Source organism: Alosa alosa, chromosome 1 (assembly GCF_017589495.1).
Source record: "Alosa alosa isolate M-15738 ecotype Scorff River chromosome 1, AALO_Geno_1.1, whole genome shotgun sequence".
Lineage (NCBI taxonomy): Eukaryota > Metazoa > Chordata > Actinopteri > Clupeiformes > Clupeidae > Alosa > Alosa alosa.
In genome coordinates, this window is record NC_063189.1 from 4,653 (window position 1) to 32,512 (window position 27,860).

The 27,860-nt window shown below is 41.3% G+C and overlaps 1 protein-coding gene across 1 annotated transcript in view; it reads right to left on the bottom strand.

Moving 5' to 3' along the window:
- Positions 1-4,871: 4,871 nt before the first annotated feature.
- The window catches only part of noxred1 (NADP-dependent oxidoreductase domain containing 1), a gene marked incomplete at its 3' end in the record, with an annotated part of 43,354 nt that continues 20,365 nt past the window's right edge, over positions 4,872-27,860 (bottom strand). Inside the window, 2 exon segments of the mRNA XM_048257231.1 lie at positions 4,872-5,061; positions 26,435-26,583. Of these exon segments, the coding sequence (XP_048113188.1) occupies positions 4,872-5,061; positions 26,435-26,583 (339 nt within the window).

The following is a 27,860-nucleotide window of genomic DNA, read 5'->3' on the forward strand; positions in this document are numbered from 1 at the left end:
TATTATATATTGTTTTTTTTTTCAGGAGAGTCTAGGCTATCCAGATCTGCCATCATTTCATGTATTAATACTAGCATTGATTTTATTTTGATTTTTAAAGAATTAAAATATAAAAAGTGTATTATAAAAATTCTTATATTCCGACATGTATCTCACCACAGCAAGCTCACAGCTCTACATGCATTTCATGTGTGTGTAGGGCAGACTGTCCTGAATCGGGCAATATAATTGCCATGTTGGAGGGATACTCTGGGGCTGAGCAATTTACAGAAATATGTGCTGTGTGATTTACAGAAATAAATGCCATTTTTTATTTAGTGATGAAAAATGACCTTTCTGCGCTCCATATCTGTGACACGAACTGATCTGACCTGACTTGACCCGAGGTTGCGTTTTAGCCTGCGTGCCTATGTGTATGCAGTCATAATAATTCTCAACTTTTTACTGCATTGCCATGAACAAAGTAAAGCCAAAAAGGTGTTTATTTGTTGAACAAATTGGGATGCAATGTGAGCCTTGAATTGGATGCCATGCAGGAATTTGCTAGGATCTCAAAACCGGAATATGAACATGCTTTGCCATAGAGAAACACATGATAGCGTTGGATTATAAACATGCTTTGCCACAAGAACAGACAAAAACGTGGGTAAGTCCAGCTATATGAAGTTATTATTTTGCTGTCACTTTGTCTGTTTTATAACCCAAAGGGTGTACTTGGTATCAAATGATAGCTCTGAGTCTCCTCTTTCATCTTACATGCGTGGCATATCTATCCGATCACGAGTCCGTGAGTAATTCAAACGAGAGTAATGGGTGTGCAGCGTTGGTTTGTGTACATGACGTTATTATTTTGCAGTCACTTCGTCTGTTTTTATAAGCCAGAAGGATCGATAAACATGGTACCAATGGATAGCCCTGTGCCCCCTTTTTCATCTGATATGCTTGCCATATCGATGCGATCACGGTTTCGCGAGTAATTCAAACGAGAGTAATGGGTGTGCAGGTGAACGCACAGAAGTATAGACTGTAAATATGATGCAATTTGATTTAATTTCATGATTTTTTTTTATTTTCATACTTGATCGTATAGACAAGTGTGTAGTCTCGTTGGAAAGCCCCAATTCTGCTCTGTCATGCAATAAAGGTTTCATCTCGCTGCGATGAACAGTTCCGGAGCAATGTAACAGAGAAGAAAGGGTGTGTTTTTTGACACACTTTGCGTCAATCGGGTTCTAAGGTTAACTCTAGTTCTGACTTATTGCGTTGCCTCCAAAGTCTACTGACTTAAAACTGCACTCTCTTGCCTTACTTTTTTGCACTTTACCAAATAATACCTGAACTCTCCTGTACCACAGGGTCAGTCCCTGCGCTGTCACCCTTATCACACTTATCACACAGCCTCAGCACATTCATGTGGACCTTGTTTGTTATTTAGTATCTTTTTCATAGTATCTTTATTCTTATTGTCTAGTGTATAGGATCTTTATTCTTATGTTTCTATTGGATTCATATTGACAGTGATGACTGATGACAGTGTGATGACTAGTGTTGTCACGATACCAAAATGATGACTTCGATACGATACCTGCCATAAATATCACGATGCTCGATACTGAAACGATACTATGGCGAAATCCTAAGATATCTGGAAAAGAAAGGACTCATACCTCCTCCAAGTGTATTGAGTCATTTGTGTTGAATCTCGTGCACTTTTGTAGTGTGCAGGTCAATTCTGGGTTCTAAACTTCCTACATAATTATTATTTTTATAGTCAGTAAAATAGTAGGCCTACTTTGTGTGATTAAGTCCTTTATTTTTTGTTATAGTTCATTTACATTGTGTTGTGTTTTGCCAATAAAGTAGCTTTAAATAGCCAAACTAGGCTAGATCAAGGTCAGTGTTGAAATTACTGCATGCAAATCACTGAATGCTATGCAGAGGGGCCTAATCTTTAGGCCATCTGATGTACAGTATAGGCTTCCCTAAGCCTTCCCGTGTTCATTGGATTTCTTTGGCTGTTGCAAAGGGAAAAATGTGAGGATAGTCTTCTCTGCGCCCAGTGTACAAGTACGACGTTCCAACCACTCAGGTCTTCGTCAGATAGGCCTACACCATTACCTGTTGCAATATGTCTGTGTGCATTCCTACATTACGTCTATTTCTTTGATAACATGATTTGCTACCATGTAACAATAACCCGCTATTATTATTAGGACTCAACACGCTTTGGTGGTATTATATGCTCTGGGCTTTAATTAGAGCATTTCGGGTAGCCTATCCTACATCTGGGCAATACTTATTGAACAAATTGCAGTCTACATGCCATGACAAATATTGTAAATACAGTAGTACTGACCGAACATGAAATAGATTTTTCACAAGTTATGGTAATGTTATTCTGGCGTGAACATTGCGCTTTCATCACGTTAGCACCCTATGATTACAGCTCGTTATGTCTCGTCAAAATGATTACAGCTCGTTATGTCTCATCAAATTCATTGATGAAGGAAGGTTCGCTTTATCCCAGAGAACCATACTCGTTTAACTTAGGCTAGACTAAAACAGAAGAGAAGAACTTGGCACTAACCATGTAGTCGTGTTTTCTATAGCATATTCGTGAACCTGTCGTTCTTTAAGGCGAGACACGGCAGGTGAAAACATCGTTTTTTCATGCACTGGTCAATTTCGAGATTTTGGGCTAATTTGCTACCTTAGCATGTATTCCTTCACACTACTACAACAACAAAGCCCGATTTACACATTTAGGTGTTTATTTCATTACATTTTGTCTACTCGCGCCTGTATATTTCTCCTAAATTCACCAAAAGTTAGTCTTCTAACGTTTCATGCTCTACCGCGACCGTGATACAAAACATAACATGTGTAGTACCGTTGGAAAGCTCTGTTTTTCCTGCATGACGTTGTGCTATCCAAATATGGACACTTCCTTTGTAACCGCAACTAATCGCGAAAGTTCAAAGGAGAGTCTAGGCTGAGAACGGAATCTCTTGGCTGTGTTCCAAGGCTGTTTTCTCAAATTGAGTTTTTATCATTTTCCAGTAGAAACATCTCAGCCTATGTAGCACCTATGTACACCAAACTTTCCAGATATACACTTAGCAGTATTCTGAAGATATTTACAGAGGGATTTGTTAATAAATCATTCCTGGCCTGATTTATGTGACATTTTAATCAAAAATATAAGGCAAAAATCGATTTTTTTTAAGGCTATGGACAGTATATTCTGATTTCCTAGGTAATGAAAGCAGATATCCTGAAATCCCTCTGTAATTTTATTTTTATCTTGTATGCAAACAAAATGAAAGAATAATTTTGTACCAGGCTTTATCATATGTTCAGATCTATCTACCGAAAATATATGCAAATGTGCGCATATTTAATGAGATAATGCCTAATTTGCATAATTAAACCTTCGAATTTCAAAAACTTGTAATACATTTTTTGTTCATACTTGTGTAAGTAATCAACTGAGAAAGTTTCATGGTGATGTCTATTATTTAAAAATTTTACCCTATTCACCTGTAGTGTCTCGCCTTAAACAAAAATGTTGGGATATGTCTGCGAGGTGTTTAGCCAAGTTCCATGCGTAGCCTACTGCTTTTAAATGACTTTGAAACATATTTCACAAACGGGCCTCTGTGTACCTGATGGCTTGCCTTCACTATTCGTGATGTATCCGAAATAGTTGCAGATTTCACTTCACCTTTTGTTTTATCCACAAGGCCGAGGACGGTCGGCAAAGAACTACTGTATGTTGACGTTGGCTGCACACTCACTCACTCAGAGCTGCCTGCTTGACACGCCCACTTGCCTAGATGCATGCCAGGAGCAGTGAGAGCAGCAGAGGAGGGAGGGCAGTTCACGCAGACACAGAATGTTAATTTGAATAAAGTATCGATTCTAAAAACGTCGGAAATCGTATCGTTTTTTGCGTGAAGGCATTGTGATACCTTTTTAGTATCGATACACCGTGCAACACTAGTGATGACAGTGTGACATCTGTAGAGGAGGGCTTATCTCAATGAGATGCAAATGAGCACAATTGTCTTTCATTTGACTCAGGTGAGGTGACAATTTGCAAATCTATCAGGCCAGTTTTCTTAGTAAAAGGTTTTCAGAGGGGTATACATTCATATGACCACAACTTATTCAAATATTATCAGATCTCCATTTGTGAGACATCATTGGATAGCTTTGAAACTACACTTTCAGAATTTGTCTCAACTCAAAATGTCTCTAGGGAGACATGTGGCTGGTTTTCATACGGCTGGTCACATATGGTTATAATTACGCTACTTAGTGCATCGTATGGTTATAATTATGCTACTTAGTGCATCGTATGGTTATAATTATGCTACTTAGTGCAGTGGTTCTTAGAGAGAGTAGAGCCTGTTCATTTAAAAACATAGCCAGAGGACATATTCTTGCTTTAATATAGCCTACATAGGCTTATTCTCAAATTCAGATTGCGTTATTAGCCAATTTCAATCGGACAATTTGACCGGAGAGATTTAATTTTGTTGGACATTTTATTTTTTTCCGGCCAATGTCCGGTAATTACCAGACAACGGAAACCCTGGCCACCCGTCAAACTCATTTCTACCGTTAGCCGTCAGCTAGCTTAATTTAACGTTCCGGCTTTTGCTAACATCATACTGTTGTGTTAACCAAAGAATCTACGCTCATTCTTAAAGATGCATTAAATTCAAAGTCATGTCTAGTGAGACAGCTCTCTATTTAGGCAGTGAGGCAGCAGGTAGCTGTCTTCCATTTCAAACAGACCCCCTGTCTCCTGCAATTGATGAGTCGCTTTGGATGAAATACATCACCTAATTGTATAAATGACTCACCTTGGAGGGGACTGAGTAGAGGCATATGATTGGCTGATGAAGGGCTGAATTGACAGGTCGGAATCAGACTGGAGCCCTAGTACCTGGTTGAGGAGATCTAGCGCCCCCTCTGATGGCATCACAGAATTGCACATGTTCAGCAGGGAGTACAGTACTGCTGGCAGCCATCCAGTACCAAGACGCATCCCACCTGAGAGAAACATTCAACAGCCCACTTGAGAGAAACATTCAACAGCCCAGCTGGGAAAATAAACATTCAACAGCCCACCTGGGAAAATAAACATACAACATCTCACCTGAGATTGAAACATGCAACATCTCACTTGAGATTGAAACATGCAACATCTCACCTGGACATGCTCCAGGGGGCATTAGGTGACTCCTTTTGACAAGGTGACTGGGTATCATCAATACATTTGACAAGGTGACTGGGTATAATCGATCCATTTGACAAGGTGACTGGGTATAATCGATCAATTTGACAAGGTGACTAGGTATAATCGATCAATTTGACAAGGTGACTGGGTATAATCAATCCATTTGACAAAGTGACTGGGTATAATCGATCAATTTGACAAGGTGACTAGGTATAATCGATCAATTTGACAAGGTGACTAGGTATAATCGATCAATTTGACAAGGTGACTGGGTATAATCGATCAATTTGACAAGGTGACTGGGTATCATCAATACATTTGACAAGGTGACTGGGTATAATCAATCCTTTTGACAAGGTGACTGGATATAATCGATCCATTTGACAAGGGGACTGGGTATAATCAATCCTTTTGACAAAGTGACTGGGTATCATCATTACATTTGATTAGATTAGATTAGATTAAACTTTATTGTCATTGTGCAGAGTACAAGTACAGAGACAACGAAATGCAGTTTGTGTCTAACCAGTGCAAAAACGCAGAAAAGTGCAATGTGATATACAAAGCAGGTGGTGCATGGACAGGACAAAAGATATAGTGCAGTGCAGACAGTACTATACAGTTGTTTTCAGAAGGTGGTTTAGAGTAGGATAAATTAAATATAAGTATGTGCAGTGTATTAGCAGTAAACTTTTAAGAGCAGAATAAATATGGCTATGTAAAATGAACAATGTATGAACAACATGTACAGATATGTGCAATGTAGTGGTAGTACCAATATAGTAGTAGTAAGAACAATATAGATATATGCGGTGTATTAAAATAATATATTACAGAAGAACTGAATAAATATGGATATTTAGTATGAACCATTTAAACAGATATGTACAGCTATGTGCAGTGTGGTAACAGTACCATTGTAGTGCAGAAATAGTAACATTATAATAGTATTAAGAATTAGTGTATGTGCAGTAGAATATGCACTGTATGAGTGTAATTACAGTATGTACATTTGTAAAAAAATAGACACTATGAATGGGATAGGGTATTGCAGTTGTGGTGGGGGGGCTGAGGGATGTCTGCCTCCTTAATGTCCCTGTCAAGGCTGTCATGGAGATCAATAAAGTATCTATCTATCTGGTCGTGGACACCTCAACAGGCACAGGCAAGGAGGCATCAGGCAGGGGCAGGGCGGGGGGTGATGGGGGCTAAGTTTGTTGGATGTCACCGGGATGCAGAGCTAGAGTTTAGTAGGGTGACAGCCGCAGGAAAGAAGCTTCCTCTGAACCTGCTGGTTCTGGTGCAGAGAAACCTGTAATGCCTCCCTGAGGGGAGTGGGGTGAACAGTCTGTGGTTGGGGTGAGAACAGTCTTTGATGATGCTGCGCGCCTTGACGTCATTTTCTATATTTTTGATATGTTGCTGAGTATAACATAAACAGCAAAGAAAAGTGATTGATAATGACTGACTGACTATTATTGTGTTACATGTTTCAAATGTAAAGCACTTTGAGCTGCATTCTGTGTATGAAAGGTGCTATACAAATAAAGCTTTATTATTACGCAAGCATCGCTTGCCCTGGATGGCCTCGATGGAGGGGAGTGAGGAACCGGTGATGCGTTGGGCAGTTTTCACTACCCTCTTCTTTGTCTTCTTTGTGTTGACAAAATCAGGTTGATATCAGTGCACCACGATGTTAGGTGCTGGACCTCCTCCCTGTAGGCCGTCTCATCATTATAGCTGATGAGCCCAATCACCGTAGTGTCATCTGCAAACTTGATTTGACAAGGTGACTAGGTATAATCAATCCATTTGACAAGGTGACTAGGTCTAATCAATCCATTTGACAAGGTGACTGGGTGTAATTAGAGATGCACCGATTGCAATTTTTGGGCCGGTTCCAATTTTTCATAGAGTTTCACCTGCCGATACCGATTTTAACCGATTCCGATTTAATTTCTTCTGACCATTTTACAGCACACACAAATAGTTATTTTCTATACTACTATACTTCAAACTATAATGCCAATGTAATTATAATGCCATATGCTATAATGCCAACTACAGTGTGGGACATTCATTTCACAGACTACTAATATAAATGCACTGTTATGGAACATACATTTTTTTATTCTCACATCCAATATCCAACTAAAGATATAAGAACAATTTTCATGATACATTTGAACATGCTACCATGTAACTATATATATATTTTCATATGCATTGATGAATGTATGGGAGGGAGAGGGAAAAGTGGGAGTAGGCCATCACGCAAACACAGGGGAGGAGAAGTGTTAATAGCGATTAGGTGCTCCACCATATGAAAACAGCGCACGTCTGTTTTGCGGTGAAAAGTGAAACTTTATAGAAACTTTCAGAGACAGCTGATTTAGTATTCAGAGCATCAGTTTTCTTCATTGTAGGCTACATTGTAGGCAACTTTAACTTTTGTTTGCCTTTTTAATAGGCTATCGTTTGTTCATTTTCACGACATCACTTCTCAATCTGCTAGGCATAGCCCTAGTCTACGTGCAGTAAATAGTTCTAGTATTTTTTTTTAAAGTGGAGTAGAACTACTAGGGCTATACTACAGTATGTCGCTGCTTGTTGACATCTTATTATCATGTAGCCTATGATCGCTAAACTTTGATTCTTTTTAATGTCGCAATCGGTTAATCTCCGTTCAGCTGCGCTTGTGGTTCAGCTGTGGGCACGCAATTAGCGGCAGGGATGGGCGGTGATGAGCGATGTTTACGTAGCCTATGAAGTGACAGCTTAGTAAATTCCACGCAATATGGCAAAGCACAGCGTTCGCTGCATAGAAAAACTCAATAGCCTATTAGCGCTTTCTGTGTACGTCCAAGGGGACAGGCGAATTCCCGAAAGTAGAAGAATCAATGGAGGCTGGAGGGACCACTTCTCTGCTAACCCCATAGAAGCCCATTCATTTTAGGATTTTTTTGAAATGCCATAACTTCATATAGCATATATCCTGTGCCGACATTGTAGCTTCTGTATTATCTACATAAACAATAGAAGGTTCCCGTAAGAAGTATAGTTAGCGAGTCCGGTTGTAGGGAAGCTAACGCACCGTAGGGAGATAACCGTATTGTTTGGATAAGAAGCTCTGTAGCCAAAGCTATGTAGCCTACAATACCATTGTATGTGAAGGTAAAGCATTGGAAAGAGGCAAGTAAATGAAAAAAAGGCACTAACGATAATCATTTGAGGTTTTCGATGGATTGACTGTAGGTCAGAAAAGTGTTAAGAAGATTAGCTTAGATAGATTATAGATAGATTGTCAGACACCAAACAGGACGAGGACCACAAAAGCGTCACGTTCAAAAGTTTATTTAAGGGTTGGGGGTTACGGGGTTTCAGGGTTCCGGGGGTACGGAGTTCCAGAGTCTGCGTGTGTGTGTTCCCCAGTAGCCAACAGCGATGGCAGGAGCTGGATGATCCGGGAAGTCCTGGGGAAACACACACACAACAGCAATTGAAACGAAGCAGCAGTACAGTCAAGGACTAGGCGGTATTCGTGAGAAGAGGGACGGAAGGCAGGTCAAGATTACCGGGCTGGAGAACACAGAAGTAGTCGAGCCCGGTCCGGGATCACAGGCAAAGAGTCAGCGGCGTTTTCCAAAACAGGCAGGTAACTGGTGCTGGTTGCAGACGATCTGACAAGTGTGGACTGAAAAGCAAGGTTTTATATACAGGGCATGATGAGTGGTGAATGCAGTGCAGCTGGTAGGTAACGAGGGTGAGGCAGAGCAGAGCAGAGCAGGAACAGGTGGAGGTCATCAGACTTCAGTCAGCGTGTGTTACCAGGCAGAGAGAGAGCTCATGACAGAACCCCCCCCCAAGGGACGGCCCCAGAAGTCCCCAAGAGTGACACCACGTCGGGAGGGCGGAGGGGAGCCGGTGGAGGGCTAGAATTCCTCCGAGCGGTCCGAGTGAACATCCTCATCCTCGGAGGGAGCTGGAGGGTCGTGGACAGAAGACGGGACGGGTACCGAGACAGGGTCAGGGTCAGGCACAGGACAGGAAGCCGGGCGGGCAGGACGGTTAGGGACCCCTCTGGGGCGGCCCCTACGGATTGCAGGTTGATCAGGATGCAGACGGTGGAAGTCGGCGACAAGTGTCCGGTCCACAATCCGACTGGCTGGCACCCAGGTTCTCTCCTCAGGTCCATAGCCCTCCCAGTCGACGAGATACTGAAGGCCCCTACCTCGCCGTCTGGACCGAAGCAGGCGTCGAACGGTGTACACCAGCCCACCGTCAACGAGGCGAGGAGGAGGAGGAGGAAGCGCCACGGGGACCAGCGGGCTTTCATGCGTCGGCTTGACTTTCGAAACATGGAAAGTAGGGTGCACCCTCATGGAAGTTGGCAACTGGAGCCGGACTGCGGTTTGGCTGATGACCCTCTGGATTGGGAACGGACCGAGCTTAGATAGATTATAGATAGATAGATAGATACTTTATTGATCCCCATGGGGAAATTCAAGGGTCTCAGTAGCATACAGACATCACACACAACAGAAATGGTAAACATAAGTATAAGTATAAACATATAACTAAACTCCACTGTACAATAAAGACAGTAGAAGATAAGAAAGATAAGAAAACTAACAAAACTAAATACTAAATACACTATATAAATTAAATTAAGAAAGTCCAATGTGCTTGAGGGTGATCAAGCATAAGATGCTTGTAGTGACAGGGCCGTGACTGGTAAGGTGCTAAAGGGAGTGAGTGTCATGGTGAAGGTGCAAAAGTAGTCCAACCATAGTCCTTTAGTTATGTGTGCATGGCAAGGTGCTCAAGAGAGTGAGTGTCATGGTGAAGGCGCAAAAAGTAGTCCAACTGTGCAAGAGTAAGGTCTAGAGACCAGCATAAATGATATGGACAAATAGGAGAGTAAAGTATAATGTAGACAAGGTAAAATAAAAAACTATTTCAGTGCAAGAACAGGTTGAGGTAATAGGGTTATAGCCATTCATTCATTCAGTACATACATTGTAGCAGAAGCCTGACCGCAGCCATTGATCATGTGTGCTAATATAGCATGAAAAACAATGTAGCAGTAAAACAGTAGTGGAAACATTAGGCTGTGTACATTAGTAAAACAGTAGTAAAACAGTAGTAAAAAGTAGTAAAGCAATAGTGGGCAGTCAGTAGGGCTGTCACTTTTGTGAAAAAATCCTGTTCGATTTTTGAGACATAAGTCGATTTTTTATGTCTAAAGACGTTTCCATTTTCAACGCCAAATATATGCCAATCCACAAACAACTAACAGGCATTAAAACGAATGTAAAGAGGGCGCTTGTAGACGCAAGCCAGCAATATTTCTGATGATTTATTGGTGTGAAGTTTCGTGCACAATGACAAACAGGAGTGCAACATTCTCGAAAAACAATAAGCCGAGTGGACTGCCATTACATCAGTGACAAACATGACTGCAGGTTTTCACGTAGCTGTGTCTGTGTTTACGATTAGAAATGTCAAACAAAATTCACCTACGTAGAACTCAATTTAATTGCACAGTTTGCATAGCCTACCGCTTTGTTCTTCTCCATAGTTTGATATACCAAAAATCCAAAGTACTTCCACATTGAACTCCTCAAGTTATTAGGGCCTATCACTCGTCTCTCTACATGTCGCACAGGTTGATAGCGTTGTCCTCCATTTTTTGGCAAAACACGAGCTGCACAGCAGCTGATTGAAACAGCTGTTTCCGCTGCGTAAAATTGGTGGGAATTTTCTTTTTAGCTTTCGCAATGCTTACTGCACTTCGGAATTCTTTTATATTCTTATATTTTTGTTTGTGAATTTTGTTACATCTATCCTTTTTGTTTGTTTAATTCGTTTAAAATTAATAGTGTACATATTCGGTTAAAATCGATTCCCTATTTTAGTTTTCGAAACTCGTGTTGTTTGTTTGGTCCAATCGATTGTGCAATCGATTTTCGAACGTAAAGTGACTGCCCTAGCAGTCAGTACTCAAACATGGAGAGGGTGGAGAGGCAGACAGACTAAGCAGAGAAGTCTACCTCTCCTCTTCCCTTCAGTGAGGCATTGAACAGTTCAATGGCCCTAGGAACAAATGACTTCCTCAGCCTTTCAGTTGTGCATGGCAGTGAGCGAAGTCTCCAGCTGATCAAGCTCTTTTGCTTTTTGCTAGTGCTGTAGAGTGGATGACATTCATTGTCCCAAGATGTTGATCAGTTTGTTTAGGGTCCTTTTGTCAGATTTTGAAGTGATGCACTCCAGTTCAGCTCCCACTACAGAGCCTTCCTTACCAGCCTGTCAAGTTGCCCAGCATCCTTCTTCTTTGCAGTGGTATGCTGGGGAGGAAGCACAAAGAAGAGGGCGCTGGCCACAACAGACTGGTAGAACATCCTAAGGAGCTTGCTGCACACATTGAAGGACCGCAGCCTCCTTCTAGTGGCTGCTTCCAGCTTCTAGTGCTAGGTAGCAGTGCTATAACCTGACCCTTACCAGATGAATTTCGTTCCGCTTAGCTCCACCTAGCTTCACTCACATCCATCTGGGACCTCTTCCATTGAGAGTGATGAAAATAGCAGTGCCAGGCTATAACTTTTTTGTTTGTTTAACCATGACTGTTTTTGAAGATGATCATGTGTGGTAGTTTCAACATTAACACGACTTGATATCACTTGTAAGGATGATATTAATAATAATACTTAAATAAATGTTTAACTTTGATGACTTTGAAGGCAAAGGAAGTGTGAGAAGAATTTCTGTGTAGCCTATCTATCATATGATTTAGTTCGATGGCTTACGTCACAAAGTTAAGTGCGAGTCTGCGCAGTACTGGGGGGACCAATGAAAAATCGTTCAATTTGACTCAGTGCCCTCCCATTGAAAACGACGGAGTCTGTTCGTCCATTTCTTTCACTGTCTATGCGTACGTCCAGCCCTGAGTGTTGGCCTGGTTGCTAACTTCTTTAAACTTTGCAAACTCAGGGTGTTACAATTGCAGCAGGCAAGTGTATTTGACCGGCATAAAATCGGCATGTCTCAGACTGACCGGCCGGTTGCCGGTCATGGCCGATCACGTGAAAATCGGCCAATTCCGGTCACCAGCCGATCTATCGGTGCATCTCTAGGTATAATCAATCCGTTTGACTGGTTGACCAGCTTGTTTGACCACCCTATGATGGTTGACCAGCTAGATCAGCAAATCTCTTGAAAAATCATAACTTCAGCTGGTTTACCCAGTTTACGATGGTGATTCAACTGGTTTTGCTTGTCGTACCACCTCAAGCTGGTCATTTTAGTTGGTGTTGCTGGTCTACATTGCTGGTTTAACTGGCCATGCCAGCTTATGTTGGTCATTCTAGCAAACCAGCATGACCATCTTACAACAACAACATCAAGCTTGGCAGGCTGATGGTCATGCTGTATCTGACATGAGGTGGGACAGGGCAGAGTGAAGTGCCGTAGAGATGGCATCCTCTGTGCTCCTGTTCTGACGGTAGGCGTATTAGAAGGGGTGCAGTGAGGGTGGTAAGCAGCAGTGGCGCCGCTAGGCGTAATCCTGTACGCACTGTGCGTACAATTTTTCCACGGCTTTATTTGTGAAATCATTCAATATTAGCCTACAACAATAAAACAAACTTGTGTGACAACTAGCCTATATTTATTGACTCGTGCAATATGAATATTGGCATTATTCCGAATAAAACCGGAATATGGTGTGCAAACCATAGACTATAAATTTATGAAAACGTAGCATTATAACATGATAACGATTGGCCTGTGGCAGTTTTCAGGCGTGGCTTTGGATGGGTCAATTCTGGCGCTTAAAAACAACGTTCTATTCATTCATAGAATAGCCTAAATCATCATGAAAAAAAACAACAGCAGATTAATATTTTTCAGGCATTTAACAAAGTTAAAAGACGTACTGTTAGCAGTGATGCTGACACTGACAGCAGTGAGAGATTGTCCTCTACTGTCACTTCAGGAAGTGGACACCCAAAGTGGATGAGGCTCTGAGAGACTGCTTCGAGTGTACTGACTGGAGTGTGTTACAGAATGGAGAGGACTTAGAGGAGGTCACACAGTGCACAACTGACTACCTGAACTTCTGCATGGACATTGTTGTTCCCACCAGAACTGTACGCTGCTTTCCCAACAACAAGCCTTGGATAACCAGCAATGTCAAGACTAGGGCTTTGACTTTTGCCCAAAAATCATATTCGAAGTTTGTTTGTTTATTAATATTAAAATTCGAATATATTCGAATATGTGTTAATAATATTTTAACCATTAAATGTCTTCAGTAAGACCGATATTGGTATCAAACTTAAGTTCTATATGTTCTGTCCACCAGAGGGCAGTGTATCAGTCAATGTCAATAGACTACGTGCACTAAAGGCTGAGTATTTATGCGTGTGTTAAAATTGTTATTATTGAGCACAGGGCTGGGCGATAAAACGATAGCGATATGTATCGCAATAGACATGTAATCGATATCAATAAAAATAATTCAATAGAACATTCATAATTAAAAGCAACACACACCTCCTGCCTTACGTTGTCCATAAATAAATAGACTATATATATTGCATTGTAGTATGTCAAACTCTACCAGAGTAGGCGATAGAAGTAGGCCTACCTCAACACAGACTATCCTTGCCCTGCCCCGTGCACTCTCTCTCTCTCTTTCTCTCCCTCTCAACAGGTGCATCCCTCCTCAGCATGCACATGTAATCCAAACATTAATCGTGCAAGATGACTGGCTAAATTGCTATTAAATCCGGTTAGCATCATTAGCACACTGCACGAATTTGTTCAAAACTGTTGCATTCAAATTGACTGCTAAGTTCTAAAAGTATTTTCCAAGACTCAAACGGGCCTGTCCCAAGGAGAAAAAGTATTCATTTGAAACTTAAACACACGTGGGGAAACTGAACAGTCTAACCAGTAGACTATGATAAAATAGAAAATTAAGCTAACGTTAGGCTACTTTGTTTACAATATGTCCAGGCTTCAACCAGTGCTGCTTTTCATTTAGACTTATCTGCACATTTATTTATTTGAGTGTTTTTCATGATTGTGTTGACATTTCTTTTCCCTGTTTGCTTTGATTGATAACTGAGGTGATTAAAATCAGAGGAAGGTTAAGTTTAAAATAAAGTAATAAAGGGTCTATTATGTCTGTGGGAGCTCACTAAGCACGAACCAGATGCTAACGTCACCTACAAGAGCCCAGATGACCAATAATAGCCTTGCTAATGAGCTCGCGATTTTACTTCACCAGGCGTGAAAAAAACCTTGGAATCTGAATTGAAAACAACGTTTACAACCAAATACATTAACAAAAAAATATTTCCATAGGCTACAGGTTCAAATAATAAGAGATCCCTAAAATTCGTTCGAATATCTTTAATTTTTAAAATAATCGAATTATATTCGAATAACGAAGTTCAGAGTCAAAGCCCTAGTCAAGACCCTTCTTAACAGGAAAAAGATGGCGTTCAGAGAGGGGGACATGGCAGAGCTGAGGCGCGTGCAAGGGGAACTCAAATTCAAGCTGAAGGAAGTTAAGGAGGATTACAGAAAGAAGGTGGAACAGAAGCTGCAGGAAAACAACTTGAAGGAGTCATGGGACTGCATGAAGGTTATCACTGGCCTGAAGAAGAACAGCAGCTCTGGAGGGGGACCTGGACAGGGCGAACCAGTTGAACCACTTCTACAACAGGTTTTATACTGCCCTGCTCCAGCTCCAATGGCGGTGGTCTGTCCACCATCCCCCAGCCCCCACCCCCACACCCCCTCAATACCAGCGCAACACTCACCTCCATCATCACAGGCTATCATTGCCCCCACCATCACTGGATTTTGCACCCCTCCCCACATGGCGGCATCCACGAACAATGAGGTGACAACGACCTCAGTCAACAGCCATCAGACACACAGATCCCAGATGCACCCCTCCCCCTCCCCTCCCCTAACCCTCACCATTACAACAGATCAAGTGACAGTCCAACTAAAGAAATTGCGCAGCAATAAAGCAGCGGGGCCTGACAGACTGTGTCCAAGGCTACTCAAGGCCTGTGCTGCTGAACTGGGGGAGCCACTGAAGCACATCTTCAATTTGAGCCAACGCCTTGGACAAGTTCCAACACTGTGGAAGACATCATGTCTTACCCCTGTCCCTAAGAAGCCACAACCTAGTGAGCTTAATGACTACAGACCTGTCGCTCTTACATCACATGTGATGAAGACAATGGAGCGATTGGTCTTAGGTATGCTCAGACCCCAGGTAATGCCATGCACTAGACCCAAGCACAGTTTGCATACCAGGAGAAAGTGGGCGGGACGATGCCATCACTTATCTTCTACACAGGACACATTCCCACCTAGACAAGGGGAAAAGTGCTGTGAGAATCATGTTATTGGATTTCTCAAGTGCTTTTAACCCTTTAGGCGCCAGAGGTTTTTTTCCGAAACGATCAATTTTGACATCTTCATTTCAAAAGGCTATATCTTAAAAGTGATAAGAGATAGAGACTTTCTGTAACTTTGAGAAATATTAAGGATGACCCAAAGTTTATGTAGAGATTAAATGGTTATATCTAATTTGCATATTATGACGTCATATGGTGGCGGCCATCTTGGATTATAGAATTTTCATGAAAAGTCGCATGTTTGAATGATAAAATGCACCACTTCTTCCCCCCCAAAATGTCCCTCACCTTCTGTATGCTATATTGCACAATACTGAATGCTCAGGTAAATAGTAAGTAGTGAACAAACTGTGTAAATCATTACTAATAAATGGCAGAAACAAACCAAATGCATGTAGCGGTAGACTGGCCTTTTGCTGTAGAGATTTTCCATTTACTACATACAGTAGGCACTCTGATTCCATGTATGGGGCACATATATATTATTCAGATGACACACAAACACAAGTAGACAATACCTGTTTAGTTCAAAGCTCATTTGCCACGGCAAGGCACAGATCAGGAGTGAGATGACGAGACAAGACAAGAGACGATGTTAGTATTTTTTTTTTGTTGTTGTTGTTTTTGTTGATGTTTTTTTTTTTTTTTTTCTTAGCTGACAAAGACACACACATCACAAGGACATGAACACACAAAAAGGAACACATAGTGTATGTCCTAAATGATCAGGGAAATAGATAGCAAATCAACAGTGTAAATCATTACTAATAAATGGCTGACATTTTTTTTTTTATGTAGCAGGCCTTTTGCTGTAGAGATAATGACTCCCTATCCCTATCCATACAGGGCCGGCATTCCCATCATCTTGTGATAGACTATGCATGACCTAATGTGTGTGTGTGGGAGAGAGAGAGGGAGAGAGCGTGTCACCACCTCCACCATGCGAGCAGCAGCCTCGCGCGCGCCGAGTGGAGAGAATTTGCGCAGCTCGGACTAGGCCTACTGTCATTCTCATTGCGACTCCCCACACTGCCACTACGTTCCCCCCTAACTATCCTATGAGCACTTCAACCTCGTCTAACATACCCAGTGGCATTAGACAAAGGCTCCACCACGTTACTGTCAATATTGACGAGGAGAAGCACGCTGGTCAGAAGACAGAAACTAACGCTACATGGACATTATGCTACCTCCAGCCTCGTTCGCCACACCACTAACACCCTGCGAACTTCCCGATGAACACTCCGAACCCGTGAAACATTATTCCCACCAGTGACATTGGGCAAACGATTCAACGTTTTTGTGCTTGGTGTAAGCTAGACTATGGAGTAAACTCTCACTTTGTCCAGCTGCATCATTGCAAGGCAGGGACGCATCTGAAGCCTCACTAAACGAATCACCGTCATTTTCTGAAGGCAGATATTCCCCTTCAGAATCAGGGTCCGCGAATAGAAGACCCAACACTTCATTTCAGGTACACTTTTTTGATGCCATTAGACGATAATCTAATGCAAATACTGCTGGCGTTAACAATATCGCCTGATAAAGTAGCTCACACGCACACTAGCTCGGTATTGCACGCACTGATTCACTGCAGCTGTAGCGAAAAGTTTTGTTTAAACCATGACTTTTTTTTCGACTCAGGGATGACGTATGACATGTCAGCCATCTAGTGGAGTGGAGGTCGAACGAAATATGACACCCTATTTGACTAAATCGGCCGTTTTATTCAGTACCGCATCTTGTCGACTAAAGTCGACTGTGGCGCCTAGAGGGTTAACACCATCCAGCCCCTCAGATTGGGAGACAAGCTCTTGCAGATGGGTGTGGACGCTCACCTGGTAACCTGGATTACAGATTACCTGACCGAGCGACCACAGTTCGTCAGACTGAAGAACTGTCTCTCTGACACTGTGATCTGCAGCACCGGAGCACCACAGGGAACTGTGGTCTCTCCAGTCCTGTTCACCCTGTACACATCTGACTTCTATAACTGACTCACTGCTCTGCGAGCGCCGCCATTGTGGCAGGCAGCTCACTGCGCCGGGATTAGTGTGTGCTTCACCTCACTGTGTGTTCACTGTGTGCTGTTTGTGTTTCACTAATTCACCGATTGGGTTAAATGCAGAGACCAAATTTCCCTCACGGGATCAAAAAAGTATGTATACATACATACATATACATATATAATGCAACTTTTTTTATCTTTATCTTTTAATTTGACAAGCTTCGGGCTTGCCGGGTTCGATCCCCGACCAGTAAAAAAAATGTGGGCTCTCCCATGCCCACATCCACGGCTGAAGTGCCCTTGAGTAAGGCACCTAACCCCTCACTGATCCCCGAGCGCCGCTGTAGCAGACAGCTCACTGCTCCGGGTTAGTGTGTGCTTCACCTCACTGTGTGCTCATTGTGTGCTTCATCTCACTGTGTGCTCTGTGTGCTTCACTAATTCACGGATTGGGAGTACAAACTTATTTACTATTGGGGCAGGTCTCTCGGCACTGCCTGATCTTTTCCTCCTAATCTTAATGTAGCCTCTTGTTTTAGTGTTACTGTTTACTTTGAGAAAGTCACCAGGTCCCCCTGGTTGAAAAACATCCCAAAGGAATAATTTTCTCACCCCCACAATTGAAATGGACATGGTGTCATTCAATCTCAGGGAATGTCCCTGGGTCAAAAAAATCCAGCGAAAGCTAAATTCATTGTCCAGGTGTGCCCTTATAAAGGTTAAGCTGAGTTGTGCATGTTTGGAGAATAGTGATCCATGATGATCAATTTTGGGATGGGGTGAACCACCAAAACACCACCCCCAAAGTGGAGAATAGCTATAGAAATGTATTAGTTTTGGGTGTTTTTCAGACAATGGGACCTGGTGACCTCAAAGTAAATGGTAACATTAAAACAAGGGGTTACATTAAGATTTTTGGAGGAAAAGATCAGTTAATTCACACAGGAATGTTTTACTCAGAGCAAAGAGATTTCTTAGATGTAATGAAATAATAAAAGAAAATAGAAATGAGAAAATAGAATGAGAATTCTTTCATCAATTCAGTGGTGGTGTCTTTTAATTAAGGAACATATTTATTGAAGTAATCTAAAAGTAATCCTAAAGTAATCAGATTATGTTACATATTTTTGGTAATCCAACTGATTATGTTACTGATTACAAAAATTGCCATGTAATTTGTAGTCAGTAATGGATTACATTTCAAAGTAATCTGACCCAACCCTGGTGATAGCATAGTGGCTATTGTGGTAGTGATAGCATAGTGGCTAATGTAGTGATAGCATAGTGGCTAAGGTAGTGATAGCATAGTGGCTACCTTAGAATAATAAGGTTCTATCTGACATTTTTGTCAAAATTGAGTTATTTACATATTCCTACTCTGGTATACCTTGTGAACATTATTTAAGGTGTTTTTAAAATAATAAAAAACAAATGGGTGTTTTATTCTGAAAACAAAAAGGTTCTATCTACAAAGTTACACTCAGACTTGGTGTTAAAAGGTTCTATCTGTGGCCCAATTATCTTTTGGAATATTCGTAGAAGGACCAATCAAATACTGTCTTTTTATGGTGTCAGGTTGTCTTTTTCCCTCCAGTAGGCTAGAACCTAGGCTGTTTAGAAGCTGGAAAACTGGAAAAATGTCTCGGAAAACTAAAGCAAAATTTAATCGCAATTTAAGGGTTCATGATTTCCTGGATGTTCTAATAAATAACAGGTGAGTTCTCTTCTTTAAAAATATTTTTGTTTTAATTCTAGTTGAGAAAATTGTCATTCCTGTGCAGTATTAGCTGAGGAGATAATCACTAGCTAACAAATAGGATATCTATAATAGCCTACCAGGCTGTTAATGTAGTAGCATGTAAACATGCAATTTAGCCATCCATTAGCTAGCAGTAACTAGCCTTAGAATATGATAGTGATACATACTTATTAATCAAGTTGGAAATGTTGTTTGGCAAGGACATTATTGGATATGACTGGATTTCCATTCGCTGAGGTCAACTTTTAGAATTAGGTCATGTTAGCTAACGATAGCTAACGTTAGCTAGCTAGCATATGATAAAAAAAATATATACTTTGAACTGATGTTTGGCAAGGCATTGTTTCTATGTGACTGTATTTGTTGCTCTAATGGTGTTGTAATGTGTATGTGGAGGAAAATGCCAGACGGGGAGAAAAAAAAGAAAGATCACCTGCAGGAGGGACTGCATCTTGTAAAAAAAGAAAGATCACCTGCAGGAGGGACTGCATCTTGTAAAAAAAGAAAGATCACCTGCAGGAGGGACTGCATCTTGTAAAAAAAGAAAGATCACCTGCAGGAGGGACTGCATCTTGTAAAAAAAGAAAGATCACCTGCAGGAGGGACTGCATCTTGTAAAAAAAGAAAGATCACCTGCAGGAGGGACTGCATCTTGTAAAAAGGTGACCTCAGGGCTCCAGACTAACTTTTTTTCTTAGGTGCACCAGCACAAAAGTTAGGTGCACCCAAATTTTCAACCACATCGCATTTAACACCGCAGCAGGTTCACTTTTTTCCCTTAATTACTGTCCTATATAGGTTGTCCTATGACTTATTATTTACAATTCTACAAGAAAAGTAACTTAATGAAGTGTTGGTGCTTTAAGTGCTTCACTGAGCTGAAATTTAAACTTAAAACATCTCAAGATGAATTAAATAAAAATAACAGTGAGTAAATTAACAGTGCACATCTTTTAAGGGCTTCAAACTGCACATCTCATGGCTCAATGTCTTTCATACTATCCTTCATGATCTTTAGGCCTTGGCTAAACCAGCTCGCCATGCTAGCATCTTCCATAGAAATGTATTTGAGCACAATTTAAAGAGATGTTCCAAGTAGCCTGGGGGATTTTTATGTGATTTTGCAATGATGATTGCAATAATCATTTGACAGTCCCACAATGCAATTTACTTTTTAATTTTAGTATTTTTAAATTTTCAATAAGAACATCACTATGGTTAATGCAGTAACGAAATGGTAGGCCTATTATTATAGGCTATTAGCTTAGAAATCTAGACGCACCCTAGCGGCGGCAAATTAATTTGCTCAGCCTGTACGTCTAGTATCAAACCATAGGGATTTCTATTGGCTGACGCCGTCGACTTCATCCAATCACAGCGCTCTATTTTGTTAGAGAGTCTTAAGGCGGGTTTAACAGGATAACGACAGTCCTGCGACTGTGAACAACAAGAAAGGTGGCTATGGCGAACGAAGAGCGGTTGTTTGAATAGGCGTTGGCGTCAACTTTGGAGGAGTTGGATTTGTGCTTTTCTTTGAAAGTTGAGCAACACAATGCACTTAAGTCATTACTTTCGAAGAAGGATGTATTTGCCGTTTTGCCGACCGGATACGGATATGGTCGTAGCGCTGGCCTATTGCATGCCTAGGCAGTTTGAAAGACAATTCTCTGCCCGCCCCTTGGATTAAGCGAGGTGAATGGTTCGATTCCAGACTATACATTTCAATGATATAGGATGGCCCGCCAGGCTAATAGGCTATTGCAATGACTTGCCATGCTCGATCTAAATATATCCATTCAATTCACCGTACATAATGACCACAGTTATACATGCAGGGAATATTCAGGCTTTAAATGTAGCAGCGATATTCGGTTTGCGCCAAATACCGGATTAAATTGATTGATGCCATCAGAATGAGTTTACACAACTTGCGCGCAAAACGAATATTGCTGTTGAAAACCGGGTTACTCCCTGCATGTAACTGCGGTCAATGATGCACTCCTTTTCGGCGATATCTGTATCTGTCGTTCGCGAAGGCCTTGCATGCATTGTTCGAAACTTTAAGACGTCTTTTCATCTGCAATGACTCCTATAAATTTGGCGCAAGTGGCATTCCTGTACGTCGGGTTTACGTTCAAACTATTTTTCTGGTGAATAATTATTTCGGACTGAACTTGGTGAAGGGAAGTTTCACTAGGCATATCGTAGGCAACGATAAACTTGATCATCATCTCGGGCTCGTCTGATCGGTTTGCTGCTGCCAGCCGCCGGAAGGCAGTGGGGAGAGGGTAGGCCTACATTTATCTCGGCCTATATGACCACACTGTAATGCAACTACATCCACTCTGTTTATCTGACGGGTCTCTGACCTCTCTCTCTCTCTCTCTCTCTGCAGCACACACATTTTCAAATTTACACACAGGCACTGAGCCACGGCCAATCAGAGGGGAGGTCCCGCCCTTCACTATCTGTGATTTGTTTAAACCATGATATTGGCCAAATATGTGTCTGTTATTGAACCAAAGGTAGAGTTTCAATGCGGACACTTTTTCCTCTCTCGAATAGCTGGTCGCACCGGTGCGACCTCCGATTTTTCTCCGATTAGTCGCACTTTTGAAAAATTAGGTCGCATATGCGACCAAATTGGTCGCACTCTGGAGCCCTGAACCTTGTCTCTGTGTGTGCGTGTGAGTGTGTGTGTGTTATAATTACAGCAATGCTATGATATCTGTAATTTTCCCACAGGCTGGTGACATTGAGCCAGATGCTGGGCCAGCTAAAGATGCAGTGAGGGCAAAATTTGCAACCCATGGTACTACATCTGAAGAGCTGGAGACTGCGGAGGACATTTCTGGGATGGTAGCAGAGGAGGTAGGAGCAGTGGAGATGGAGTTGGGGTCTGCAGACAACCTGTATGTTACTGTAAAAGAAGAAGAAGGTTGGGACTGTGGAGGAGGAGTTGGGGGCTACAGGCATTCTGGTTAGGACTGTGGAGGAGGGGGAGTTGGTTGCTGCAGAGGAGTCGGGCATGGCAGGAGAGGAGCCGGGGGACACAATTACCAACTCAGAACCAAAGAAAAAGACCAGAAAAAGAGCATCAAAACCATTTACATGGAAAGCAAATATTTGCAAGAGGCTAAGAATACACTAATGCAAGCAATAAAATGGTTCCAGCCAAAGAAGTAAGGTCACAGAAAAACTGTGCCCTCTCTTGTAAATTTAAATGTACACAGAAGGTAACCCCTACTGAAAGGGAGCAATGTTTCTTGGACTACTACAAATTGACACAAGACAGGAAACATGATTACATTGCAATGACAACAGAATGTGCGATGAAGGAAAGGCAAACATGCTGCGAATCACAAAGAAAACGCACATTCTCATTTAAATACTACCTGAATGTTGAGAGAGAGGATTAGAGTGTGCAAATCATTTTACCTGGGCACACTGGCAATTAGTCAGAAGCCAGTTTACAATACACACTTAAAAAAACAAAAAAACAACTGGCATGCCAAAACCTGATTCTAGAGGGAAACATGCAAAACGTGGGATAGATCTCCAACTAAAAGAGCAGGTCCGGGATCACATCAGGTCTTTCCCTGTTGTTGAATCCCATTGCTGCAGGGCTAGGACCGAGAGGCAGTATCTGGAATCCACACTCAATGTGTCTCGAATGTATGATCTTTACAAACGTAAATGTCTGGAAGAGGTTAGTACACCTGTAAAGAAGTCTTTCTATAGATTCATTTTCAACTCCGAGTTCAACCTCAGTTTCCACATTCCTAAATCAGATATGTGTGATCGGTGTGAATCTTATCAGACAACGCTTGACCAGAATCTTCTTAGCCAAGATGCTGAGAGCACACAGAAGAAACACATTGCAGACAAAACTACAATGTGCCAAGAGCGACAGGCAGATACGGATGCTAAAAACACATTACTAGTGTGTTTTGACATTCAGAATGTTATAACTTGTCCACGTGCAGAGATCAGTTCTCTACAAACGAAAACTGAACTTGTACAATCTTACAGCTCATAGCTCTCTATCAAAGAAAGGCTATTGTGCGATATGGACAGAGGGGATGTCAGGCAGGGGGGCCAAAAACATTGCAAGTGCATTTGTTAAAATTTTAGACCAAATTATTCTTGACCACCCAGATGTCACAAGGATAATTACATGGAGTGACAGCTGTATGCCCCAAAACAGAAACTCAATAATGGCGTTTGCCATGGCAGAGTACTTGACACGGAATACTAATATTCACCAGATCACAATGAAGTACTCTACCCCAGGTCATTCTGGTCTACAAGAGGTAGATAACATGCACAGTCAAATTGAGAAGGCAATGGCTTTATCTGAATTTTACTCTCCTGTGTCATTCTTGCGTGTGTTACTCAAAGTAAACAGGAACAACCCATACAGAGTTATACAGATGAGAGAATCAGATTTCTTTGACTTTCACTCATGTTCCAAAACGTTCAAGTACAAACAGGTGCCATTTTGAGAAGTGTGTCAGCTCGGATTTGATCAGTGCCCATATAAACTTAACTATAAAATATCACATGCTGCACATGCTTCAGAGGTAACGGTTGACCTTAGGGGAGTGAGTAAAACTAGAAACTTGGCACCTACTTGTACGCTACCAAAGCCAAGGAGGCTTCCCAAACAGGGCCACATTCCAGAGGCAAAAATTAAAGATATAGAATCAATGTTTAGATTTATGCCCCAAACAGACAGAGAGTACTACCGTGCTATGATCAAATGATTTTCAAATGGTGATGAAGAATAAGTGAATGTGATGTTAGTATGTGAATATATGAAGTGATATTTTTATAGCATGAAATTATTTTCAAATGAGTTCCTTTTGAAGTATTACTGAATAAGTGAATATGTGATGTTAGTATGTGATGTATGAGTTGTAAGTGATATTTTTTATTGCATGAAATGATTTTGGAATGAGTTCCTTGTGAAGTGTTGATGAATAAGTGTTCATAAGAAAAACATCTGAATGAGTGCTTGTATCCTTCTGGCAGTATTGATATGGTGATTGATATGGTGATATATTGATTGGTGTTTTACATATAAATTGTTAAAATTATTTGATAAATTATCAATAAAGACTAATTTTAAAATCAGACCATGTATTTTTTTTAATTATTCATTTACATTCAACTTACTGTTATCCTGAATAAGATAGAAAGATTAAAGGAAAAATGACGCGCTGGAAAAATGTTGTTATAGCAGTAAATGCATGGCGATTTAACATATTAACCAATAAAAATACACTTTTTATTATATAAATTGAACATTCAAACAGTATGTATAAGTAATAAGTTTTCTGTTTTTGAAGATAGAACCTTATCATTCCAAGGCGGCTGTTTGTTTTTAGAGCTATAAGGTTCTATCTACAATTGACCTGTTTCAAAATCTCTAATTTACAATTCATGTAGAATTTTGATATCTCAGATGTAGAATACATGTATGGCGTGTGTAACTCTGGTGCTATAAAGAAATGTGCTCCATTTGTCAGTTTTGCTATTAGCAATGCTAAAACTTCAATATTTCAAAACTGACCTGAACGCAGATAGAACCTTATTATTCTGAGGTAGCGTAGTAGCTAAGAATCTTGACAAGCATGCAGTAGTCACAAAAGTCTTGGGTTCGATTCACGATTGTCGTGTCCTTGAGCAAAGCGGAGTTGCTGAGTTGATCCAGAAAGACACTGGCTCTGTTCAAAACAGTAAAAACTGCTGTCTTTTAAAGGTGCTCTAAGCGATGCTGGGTAATGATAGATAGATAGATAGATAGATAGATAGATAGATACTTTGTTGATCCCCAGAGGAAATTCAAAAATGTCACTTCTGTTGACTTTCAAACAAAACAGAGAGCTAGCTCTGACCAAACCTGACCAAATCATTAAAGCCTTCAAACAGGGACGCTGACTTCACGGTTGTATTAGCTTACATCTAGTGTAAATAAAATAAATACATAAAAACTTGTTAATAGGACTGTGTCACTGTTGCAGTGTTGTGAATTAAATGTGGCATGTTGTTGCCACTGCACCCCAATTCAACAGATTTGTCAGGGTAAACCCTGTGTATTTGAAATTACCCACCTAGAGTGTCTAGTGACTGATGTGAATAGGTAGCCTGGCTAACGTCAGACCTCATCTCATTGTGATGGGGTCTGGGAACTAGACATTCATTTTCTCGTATTTGAAACGTGGTTTACGAATGCCCAGAACCATTTATTGGGCGCTACGAATGTCTATCAAATGCGTCTGTACGTAGCTCATAACGGCTTCGGTGTGTGTCGTCATCGTCTTGCTGCCCTCCCTCCGTTCTGTGATTGGTCCGCTAACTGAGGCGAACATTTGCTCCATGGAATTCAGGCTGCCTAGCAGCGTGAATAAAATCGTGCGCGTAAGGCAGCATGGGAAAACCCAGTGAATAGGGTAGCTGGAAACAAGGGAAAGACCATATGACGGCTTGGAAGGACAGCTGGCAGGAGGGATTGTTAGCCCATAGCGGGGCTGCTTTGACTACGGGCCATGTTTGTGTTAGTATCCCTCCTGGGGTCAGCACCATCAGATACCTTAAACAAACTTCTCACTAATGATTCCCACAGAGGGAGGTTTCAGATAACACAGGTGGTTTTTCAATATACCTAGGAATATAGTAACCTAGGATGGTTACTATATTCCACAACACATATATTAGCCAGGGAAGCCAGCCCGAACTTAGCCCCACCCACAAAATTTGAGGTCAGGAAGTTTAGTCTGGACTTGTTCCATTGATTTTAACATTCACGTCTGTTCGAAACCAAAAGTTCAAAACTTGTGATCAAAAATTGTTTTGGCCTTATGGACTTTTTCAATCTCACACTATCAGTCTCCAACACATGAGAACACACACATACACAGGTAAAAATAACTTTAGAACACACACACACACACACACAGGTCAGAATGACTTACAGCTCATGGATAAGGGACAGGAGGCTGCGATCACGTCCACATCTTTAAGAGCAGCCATCACAGAGGGAAAGCCCTGCCATTCAGCATCACCAGACACAAACTCATAGGCTGGTCTGAGGATGGAGGTGTGGCCTAGCAGCTGAGACAACCTGACAAGAAAGTCCAAATAACAGATGAACCAATCAGAGTGGAGCCAAGAAAACATGCCATCAGCAGCAGCAGACTGTGCCACAACACACACACACACATACATACACACACCACACACACACACATACATACACACACCACACACACACATACATACACACACACACACACATACATACACACACCACACACACACTCATACATACACACACCACACACACACACACATACATACACACACCACACACACACACATACATACACACACCACACACACACACATACACACACCACACACACACACATACATACACACACCACACACACACTCACTAACTAATAATTTCTTTGGTCCACTTATTCCATTTCCATTCACTCCAGGGTCTGAAAAAAAGGCCAAATTTTAGGTTGGCTACAGAACTCCAAAAAAATGCTGGTAAATCCACATAATTCTGAAACTATATACAAACAAAGCAGTTTTAATGGAAGCACTAACACCTTTTTTCTGCCACCAGCCATTCAGACCTGTGTTGCTGTTTCTTATCTCCATGACTACAGCAGGAGCACCAGGCAGAAGCCTACTAGGAAGTAGCAGTTTAAGGACAAGAAAGTGTGCATCAAAGGGTCAATTAGTAGCAGCCACAGATAATCGTTGATAACAGCCAGTAGCCTAAATAAAATATCTGGTTTGAGTGAGTTGATAACTGCCAGTAGCCTAGATAAAATATCTGATTTGAGTGAGTGAGTGACGTTGCCATAGTCATGCTGTCATAGCTGTCTCTGTCACCAAACGACTATGGTCCTCTTGAATCTATGTATCATTGTATAAAACAAATCAGCACCTGGATGTCTCAAAATGTTCTTCAGCTGAACAAAGAAAAAACTGAAGTAATTATATTTGGTAAAAAGGAGGAAAGACTTAAGGTTGCCACTCTCCTTGACACAAAAGTGTTGAAGGCAAAGGATACTGTTAAAAATCTTGGTGTATTAATTGACAGTGATCTAAATTTCAACAGCCACATGAAAGCGATAACTAAATCAGCTTTTTACCACCTCAAAAATATTGGCAAACTCATTCATGCATTTATCTCCAGCAGGGTTGATTACTGCAATGGACTGTTCACAGGCCTTCCTACAAATACTATTAAACAGCTTCAGGTGATATAAAATGCAGCAGCTAGGATTCTAACAAAAACTTAGAACTGACCACATTACTCCACTTCTTAAGTCCCTGCACTGGCTTCCAGTAAGTCACAGAATTGACTTCTGTGCTTGT